The following is a 9,384-nucleotide window of genomic DNA, read 5'->3' as shown; positions in this document are numbered from 1 at the left end:
GAGCCGAGAGCCCGGAGCGCCGGGGCCGAGTGGCGGGAGGCGCGGAGCTCGTTCCGACCGGCGGGACCCCGAAGTCGGGCCGGGCGGGCTGCCTCGCCAGCTTCTCCGGAGTCCTGCGGAGTTGGTTGGCTGGCCCTCCTCGGCGCTTCTCATCTCCGGCCTCGGGCAGTTGTGTCCGCAGGCTCCGCGTGGCCCTGAGCTGCTAGTCCCCTCGGTGTCTGGGCGCTCCGTTCCTCGTCTCCCCCACCTTCTGTGAGTTGACACCCTGTGGCCCGGGAGGTTTTCTGTTACAACAGCGCCGGCCGGGATGTAGTTCACTGACGCCACGCCTGCCTGGCAAGCGCAAGGTCCTGAGTTCGATTCCTAGTTCCACAAAACAAAACGGGGCCGTCAGTTTAATGCTAGTTCGGTGTATTGCGTGACTTAACCACCTTCGTGGTTGAGAATTCAAGACAAGTGTTAACGAACCTGGACGTTCCTGTTTTTAATGTTTCCCTCTGATGAGTTAAGCCCGAAAGTGGGTGTGCAGTTAGTACTCTTGCTCCTAGCTTCCTAGCGACTATGAAGTGGCACGGAGGTAGAGAGTAGCTTCTTAATGTATGCACTGTCTTTTGTTGCTACATAGCAAATTAGCGCAACCAACACTGAAAACAGCACAGATTAATCATGTCAAAGCTGAGTTTAGCTGGTAGTCTGCACAGGCTCTCAGAGCTGAACAGACTCTGCAGGTCCGGGCTCTGGGAGGGCGAGAATCCTACCTCGCGCTCTCGCCCTGTGGGCAGACTTCTTCCTGGCGCTTGCGGGACAAGGTCCTCCTCGTCCTCAGCCCCGGCTTTCAGCGAAGGCTACCTGCAAAGGCTACCTGCGTCTCAACATCATCAGTAGCATCTGTTCTCCCGAGTGGTGGAGTGATTAGATTGCATCTAGCTGGACAACATCTGCTAAGTAGATGATGATCACAGGAGTAGGGGTCGCATTGTATTCACAACTTCTGGGGAGTAGATGAAGGCCATTCTTAGAAATTCTGCCTGCCTTAATATGGCTGCTGCAAGCTGGATTTTTTTTTAAATTAGCATTATTTTTGTAATACATATTTTCAGTATATGCAGTTTACAGTCATCATGGGGAGTGGGTACATGTACACAATACAACTTGTTTTTTAATCCCTACCCCTCAATTCCGCATCCCGATTATCATTATTATTAATCTTAGCTAATGTCATGGCATATGGTGTTTATGTTCATTGAGATGATTGGGCTTCTATACATGGCATATCTCTATTGTACTTACCCCCCATTCTTTTTACCTTAGTCCAATTCCCTATTGCAGATCTATCCTCTGTCTCCTTCTATCCATTCTTTATTATTCTGTTTGTGCTCTACCTAGAATAAGAGATACCATATGGTGTTTAAATCAAGCTGGATTTTTTTTTTTTTTTTAGTACCGGGGATCGAACTTGGGTCCTTGCGCTTGCAAGGCAGGCGGCGGCACCACTGAGCTAAATCCCCAGCCCCAAGCTGGATTATTTTTGTAGTGTGCTTTCGGATGCTTTAAAAGTTGTGATGATGCCAGTTTTATGACTTTGTTCAAGATAAGGAAATTCAGTTAGTTGTCTATGGCCAAATGGCTAGAAGGTGGCTGAAGTCTGCATTTGGACCCAGATCTACACTTCCATTAAGTCCAAAGCCGTATTTATGGATGTTCAAGATGGAATGCATCCAGTGTCATTAGAAGGTATCAGAAGACGCTGGGGAGTGGTGAGATTGTCGTTGCATTTCTTTTCTTTCTTTCTTTCTTTTTGGTTTTTTGAGACAGGGTCTCACTATGTAGTTGAGACTGACCTGGAACTCACTATGTAGCCCAGGCTGGTCTCGAACTCACAGCAATCCTCCTGCTTCAGCCTCCTGAGTGCTGGGATTACAGGCGTGTGCCACCATGCCCGGCTCTACATTTCATTTTTGAATTGTCTGTATATTAGTGTTATAAACAGTTCTTTGTGACAAAAAAAGTCAATATACATTTGCATAAATAAAATAAAAATTGAGGGATTTTAGGTTTGCGGAGGTTTTTTTGCTTTGTTTTTACTGTTACTCAGGCTAACCTTGAATTTCTGACTTAAGCAGTGCTCCTACCTCAGCTCCTCAAGTAGCTGGGGTGACAGACGTGTGCCAGTACATGCAGCATATTTTTGGGGTTAAATATATCTGGAGTCCAGAGTAGTGTCACAATTCTAGTGTAAACAGATAGCTTCTGTAAGTGGGTCTCAGATGCTGTTCAGATGTTGACACTCCTGGGCCGTAGTGAGGAGAAGGAAGAGGCGGAGTGCATCCCTTTCCAAGCTGCATGATGGGGAGCCATCCGTACAGCACAAGGCCAGCTCTGGAGGGGTTAAGAAAAACAGAGCTGGGGGTTGGATGTCTCCCCACACCCTGGTTCTGATTAGGAAGGGAGAAAAAAGTTTTTAACTAAAAACCACCTCTGCCATGCCTTTGTTTTTGATACTGCTTAGTTTGGTAAACTGTGAGTACAATATTTAAAAGGAAACATCTATAAGGACAAGAAATTCTTATTCAATATTAACATTCATTTTTTTCAGTTATGTTAATGCATAATTTAATTTATAAATGCTTTTTGAGACATCTTGTATTTAGCATTCTTATACCTTATCCATATTTTGGGTTAGTTTGATTTTTTAGTGAAAATACATGAGTGGAAAATATTCACGTTTGCTTTGGAATACTTGAAATCATGCTGAGTAGACCTCTGTCCATCTGCATGGTTATATGTTCTGTAACCTGTCACTCTCCAGTTGTACAGCTCTTCTGTGCTTCTTCCCTTGGTCTCCTAAGTCCTCCGCAGGTCGTACTCCTTTCCTGCACGACACATCCCCCTTACCTGTCAAGTCTGTGGCACCATGTTGCCTTTTTGTGTAGGGTAAGAATATAGTCTTGACTGATGGTTTGAGTTCTGGGTACTTCCTCTTAAGCAAATCACAAAATCTGAGTTTGTTTCCTTCAAATGTGAAATGGCCAAGAATATCACCTTGGAGATGGAGGTAAAGGTGTGTTTTTGGTAACATACTGCAGTGCCTGAGCGTGGTCAGTGCTCAGTAAACAGTGACTGTGCTGGTTTCAGTGGTCACTCTGACTTCTAACACTTGGAGTCTACACTTTTTGTTTTGTTTTGTTTTCTTTATCTGAAAAATTTGTAAATTATGTAAGACCTGGGAAGGACCAAGTCTTGGCTGGTGAGTGATCCCTAAATGCTGGCTTAGTGTATTGAACCTAGTGTCTGCAAGAACATGTGTGTGAGATTGAAGTTGTGAGGGCTCTTTTTCCTTTAGTCTTCCTGTGCGGTATACCATGGAAAACCAGCTAGCTAAATCAACTGAAGAACGAACATTTCAGTACCAGGATTCTCTTCCATCACTGCCTGTTCCTTCACTTGAAGAATCCTTAAAAAAATACCTAGCATCAGGTATGTTCATAATTTTTAATACACCTTAATAATTTTAGCAGCTTGGGAAATATGACAATTTAAGTTGATGAAGGTCTAATTGCTGCTGCTTCTAGGCTAATGATAAAGTACCCAAAATACCTCCAACCTCTCACATGATTTCTTCCATTTTTTGAAAGCCAGGTGGTATTAATGGGTCTCCTGGAAAAGCGAGGTCCTTCAGATTATTTCTTATATTGTCTGTCCCCACGTTTAAAGTAAGTTTCTTATACTGTAATCTTTGGGTTTTTTACTTGTAAATACTATAAATTAATTCCTTGAAAAAGATATAGGGGCTGGGGATTTAGCTCAGTGGTTCTGCCGCCTGCCTTGCAAGCCCAGCCTTGCAAGCCCAGGGACCTGAGTTCCATCCCTGGTACCAAAAAAGAAAAAAAGAAAAGAAAAAGATGGGTTTAGCTCTCTTAAGTGTGCTAGCCCTCCTGTCCCCAGTGTATGTACAGCCTGACACACATTTCCTTCCCATTTTCTCAATAGAGTTGTACAAATCACCATTATGGGATTAAATTGTCAGTTGTAGGAATTCATTCTGGGTTTCACCTGATTTTAATCCACATTTATCTGACCCCTCAGGGTTTATGGTTCTACATTATTCACAAGCGAACATGCAATTTACCCCATTACCCTTTGTTGTTTCCCATTTTTCATTTGCTTAGTTTACTTTGTTTTCAGGAGTTTATTCCAAAACATTTCAGCACAGTGAATGTTCCTGAATGTGTTTAAGTACATAAACTCTTCTGTGTTTCACATCTTCGTGGAGTCTTCTTTGGCCTCCTCTCTCTCTTGCCCTGCTCAGGTTGTCCCTCCTTGAGCTCCTTGGTGCTTCTATCAAACACTTTGCTGTGCCACCATCTTGGCAGTTCTTGTCCCCTCTTGCCTGTGCTGGAGCCTCTGTTTCCATCAGTGCCGTCTTCTTCCTTGGTTTTCTTTTCTTGTTTTGCTTTATCTTCAGTACAACCTGAGAAAGGATAGTGGGGGAAAGAAAGTAAGAGCTAAAAAACATGTTTACCTGATTGTTTAGCTAAGTGTAGAATTCTGCATTGGAAATGAGTTTTCTTAAGCATTTTGTCTTTGTTTCTTGTTTTGTTTTTTTTTTCCTCTGAGGATCCAACTCAGGACCTTGCACTTGGAAGGCAGGCACAGTGATTCCCTGGCCCTTCTTAAGCATTTTGAAAGTGTTGTTTGTTCCCCATGAAATGTGGGATGCCACTTCGATTTTGAAGCAGCGCCTACACAGGTCTGGGATCCAGCCTTTAACACAGGGTCTTTGGCAAACACTGTTCTTATTTGACTCAGGCTGAGCCTTTGCCATTTCGATCTGTTTGTTCTTGGATGTCACCACTCTTTTTGTCTATTACGCTCTCTCACATATGAGGCATTCCTCAAATATCATTCGGTCTTCATGCTTTAATCTTCCAGAGTGAGAGCCTAAGAAGCTGACTGAGGACTCTGTGTGCCAGGTTGGACTTGACCAGCAGACAGGCTGACCCCACCAGGGAACACCCACATCCTGATGCTCTTTTCTCTGGCACTAATCAGTTTTCCCAGAAAGGAATCCTCTTATTTCCGCCTGAAGGACATAAGCTAGTTTTTGGGGAACTGAGTAAGAGGGATGGGCTGAAGGAGCTACACTGTTCAGAGTGTAACTTTTTACGATTAAAGATTACTTTGAAACTGCTACATAAAAACACAAAAATTGTGTATGTTAATGGGGGCAATGTTATGTTTTGATACATGTGTACATTGTCATGTTTAAACTAGGTTAAACAGTAGTCCCAAACATGTATCACTTCATTATGGTGAAAACCTTCAGAACCCTTCCTTCCATCTTTTGAGATGTGCAGTGCGTCATTGTTCTCTAGGGCCCACCCTCCCTCCTGACTGTGACTTAGTGCTCCCACTCTTCAGCTTTCCACCTGTCCTTCCGATGTCCTTTCTCCAGCCTGTGGGACCTGCACATCATTCTTACCCTCCGCAAGATTCACGCTCAGATTCTGCAGGAAGTGTGACCGGGCAGTCTTCATCTTTCTGTGCTGACTTATTTCACTTAACAACACCAGTCCATCCATGTTGCATACGCAGTTTCGTTAGTCTTCTCTGGCTGGATCGTTTTCCACTGTGGATGTAGATGTGCCACGTTTTCTCCCCAGTCTTCAGCCCACAGGCATTTTGGGTGTTTCCTGTACTGGGCTCTCACGGGCAGAGCTGCAGTGCAGCAGGTGGCTGTCACTGTGCCCCCTCCACGTGGCCGGAGTCCGTGTGTTCTGTCTTGTCTGTTGAACACCAGGTTCTCCTGGCTTTCTAGGTGCAGGTGAGATCTGCAGGGCAGGCGTAGGTGAGGTGGTGCCTGCACCTCAAAACTCCCTGCAGCGCTCCTTTTTCTGCCCTCCTCTCCCTCGCCACTGCAGACGCCCAGTGCTTGTCTCTTGGACCTTTCTTGGGTACTGTTCCGGGAACCGGCTCGCTCACTGTATCACGTGCCCCTCCCCATTGCTTCTCCCTCTCCCAGGCCTCACATGTCGCATTTGTGTTCTGCAAAACCAGTCACTGTTTTCCCCAGCAGTTTCCAATTTTTAAAGTGGTAGTTTAACTTACTGCTGTCTTCTTTGCTTTTACTTTTCCTTGTCCTTGTGAATTTCTCTCTTTTTCATTACTTTCCTGTTATTGTATCAGGTTTCTAGGAATAGAGATAAATAAATGTGTTTGGTTCACTTTTAACTGAAAGTGTTCTGATTTTTAAAAATTATTTTTCTTTTTTTGTGTCCTACTTTCAAGAATTCTAATTGCTTTTTCTAAAAGTTCTCTGATAACTCCCAGTTTTTAAGCACTCAATTTGCTTGTACTTTCTCTGCTCCAGCAATTTAAATGGAATGCTACAATTTAGATTATTTTCCAGATAAGATTTTGAAGACTCAGATATCGAAGAAAAAGAAAATAGTAATGTTTTGTGGTTTCTAATTAACTTTGTATCTTGATTTTCATTGATTAGGGGCCTTGTATCTTTTATTGGTTGTGGAGGTGAATTTAGGTAGGAGATCCTTTTTGGCCATGAGGCTCTGGGTAGGATTTAAACTTATATTCACACACAAATTGCATTACATATGTAACTATTGGACTCTAATTTGAATATAGATAGAAAGATACTTTTGTCTCTAAATTGATGTCAAGAGACCTGGTTTCAAATTCAGGCTTTATTACTTAGTAAGTACATCCTTAGGTAAGACACACTGTGGTGTAAAATAGGCTTTCTTAATTTGATAGTGTGTGTCTTGACATAATGTGGTTAAATTTGTGGTTGAGTAGAATTTATTTGCCCAATAGGTAGGTAGTATCTTACCTTGTAATTTTAACTGTCATCTAGCATGATTTTTAAATAATTTCATAAAATTATTAAATTACATCATATTCATTTAGTTTTTTTACACTGTTTGCATTGTTTTTCAGTCACTGTGTTATGAACTCTGTTGTACTCAGGTAATACTTAGTACTATGTTTTACATATCTGAGTTGCAAGATTTATGTATTAAAATGAGATGATTGATGATACTTGACATTAATACTTTATCACACTTTTTCTTTATAGTAAAGCCATTTGCAAATGAAGAAGAATATAAGAAAACTGAAGAAATAGTTAAAAAATTTAAAAATGGAATTGGAAGAAAACTGCAGCAGAAATTACTTCAAAGGGCAGAAGGAAAAAGAAATTGGGTATTTATTTTAGTATACTTATAATTAAAAAATTGATGCTATTTCAAGGAAGAAAATTAAAAATATACATAGCTCTCATTTCTAAATGATAGCTGCAAAGTCCTTGCAGTGATCATGGTCATCGTGATCATCCCAAAGAGTGAAGCACTGCCCTGGGGAGTTCTGCGTACATGGGCCTCTGTCTTCCCCAGGAGAAGGGAGATAAAGCGCACATTCGTGGGGTCTGTGGTTCTGATCACGGGGCTAAAAATCTATATTTAGCCCCTGCTCTGTGTGGTTCTAATGTAGGTGACCCAAGACCATGTTTGAGGGAAATGTTTCATCCAGGTGATGGTAGCCTGAAGAAACCCCAAATGCTAAAATATTTAGGTGGCATGGACATATTTAAACACTGCCTGGGAGAAAGGGGCTGTTACAGACTGGGGTGGAGACGGTTACGGCTGTCATGTGTTCCTGCTGGGGGAAGCTGCTGTGGTGATGTTTGGGCATCTCCGGTCAGCTACTTTCTTACTGCTGTAGTACGTGAAATAGAGGGTGAATTTTCATAATTGAAAAGCATTACTTGGTCTAGAAGTAGTGATGGTAACTGTGTTACCATTTTGGCCATGAAAGTTTTTATGATCTTTTTAATGAGCCATTTATATCTATGATGAAATAATGCAATTTTCCACTTTCACATTTCTTCTCAATTTTGAGTATTATATGATTTAAAGTGGTATAAAAATAAAGAAGTTATTGTTTTGCCTATATCTGTTTTGTTTATATCTTTTTCTGAATTACTATAGTTTATGAAATTAATTTCTTCATTTGAACATGAACTGCTTACTTAGGCATGAAATTCTGTTGCATATTATGAAAGAGGGACACTTACGAAGTAATGTCTGTGAAAAATCTAAATTAACTTTAGGCCTACTGCAAAGTTTTTGTATTTGTGATTTAGTGTTTCAGGTTTTTTTTTTATAATTATAATGCTTTAACTGTTATCATTAGATGAGAGATTAGTGTCTGTTGTACCAACATATACTTTGAGGAAACACCTAAATATTTTGTGGGTAGCTGTGATATTTAAGACCTTAGAAATATTTAAGACCTTAGAGTTATGGAAGGGAGGGAGGGAGGAGGAATAGGATCGGATCACAGTAGCATCTTTAAATATCTGTGATGATTTAAAACAAGAAAACGTGTTTTTGAATGTTGAATAAAAGCAGTGTAGCTTGCTTGCTTTCTTTATGCAGTTACACCTTCAGGCATTAAGAAGCACGCTTTCTTTCAGCTGGAAGAGTGGTGGCTGAATGTAGCCTACCTGGATGTTCGGATGCCGTCACAGCTGAATGTCAACTTTGCAGGTCCTTCACCCCATTTTGAGCACCACTGGCCTCCAAAGGAAGGTGTCCAGTTAGAAAGAGGAAGTATGATACTTTGGCATAACTTGAACTACTGGCAGCTATTGAGAAAGTAAGGACGCTTAATGTGGATTTAGTAATAGATTCACCTGACATCTCAGGTGGAGAGTGTTGAGAAGCTTGCTTTATTTATTTGGGAAAGAATAGTGCAGTTGTGATGGTGTGGTTTATGAGTTTCATAATGGCTTCTTGCTCAAAACTTTTCTTAACAGAGAAAAAATGCCTGTTCATAAAGTTGGAAATACTCCTCTAGATATGAATCAGTTCCGCATGCTGTTTTCTACCTGCAAGGTTCCTGGAATTACTAGAGATTTTATTATGAATTATTTCAGGACTGGTAAGTAAAAACAGTGTTTTTTTTGTTTTTGTTTTTTGTTTTTTAGTAAAGTCCCTGGGATGTGGGGTGTGGGTATTCTCATTGTGAATTCTACTATGACACTGTGGAACACAGTTTTGAAGAATGTTTCCTACAATCTTGACAAATCAGAGGCTTGCTCGGACTCTCGTGTGTGGTCCATTCTGATAGTCTGGAAAAACATGGGAATCGGTGCTGTAAGCTGCAGTGTGATTGGCTCAGCATGGACTGGATGTTTGCGTTAGATCTTTTGGGATTTCACAGTACTCAGCGGCAGAGTAGAATAGTGAATCAGAGCTGAGGCGGTCCCAAGTCATGTGGTCTGTGTGCTTCCCTTTCCACCCTCTTCCTTGCTGTCTGCCTGTCCCGAGTGCTCGCTGCTCTGTGTTGGTCATGCCCCTTTCT

The 9,384-nt window shown here is 41.8% G+C and overlaps 1 protein-coding gene across 2 annotated transcripts in view; it reads left to right on the top strand.

Annotated features, from left to right (window-relative positions):
• The first annotated feature begins 176 nt into the window (after positions 1-176).
• The window catches only part of Crot (carnitine O-octanoyltransferase), a 33,130-nt gene continuing 23,922 nt past the window's right edge, over positions 177-9,384 (top strand). For both annotated transcript variants that reach the window (XM_019209410.2, XM_010636503.3), the window contains exons 1-5: positions 177-252; positions 3,344-3,477; positions 7,097-7,221; positions 8,495-8,676; positions 8,837-8,961. In XM_019209410.2, the coding sequence (XP_019064955.1) occupies positions 3,363-3,477; positions 7,097-7,221; positions 8,495-8,676; positions 8,837-8,961 (547 nt within the window). In that variant the 5' untranslated portion in view covers positions 177-252; positions 3,344-3,362. The remainder of the gene's footprint in view (positions 253-3,343; positions 3,478-7,096; positions 7,222-8,494; positions 8,677-8,836; positions 8,962-9,384) is intronic.

The sequence above is a fragment of the Fukomys damarensis genome, unplaced genomic scaffold, assembly GCF_012274545.1.
Source record: "Fukomys damarensis isolate Sample0158 unplaced genomic scaffold, DMR_v1.0_HiC HiC_scaffold_4, whole genome shotgun sequence".
NCBI classification, from domain to species: Eukaryota; Metazoa; Chordata; class Mammalia; order Rodentia; family Bathyergidae; genus Fukomys; species Fukomys damarensis.
Note: the sequence above shows the minus strand (reverse complement) of the source record. Positions and strands in the feature narration are given on the sequence as shown.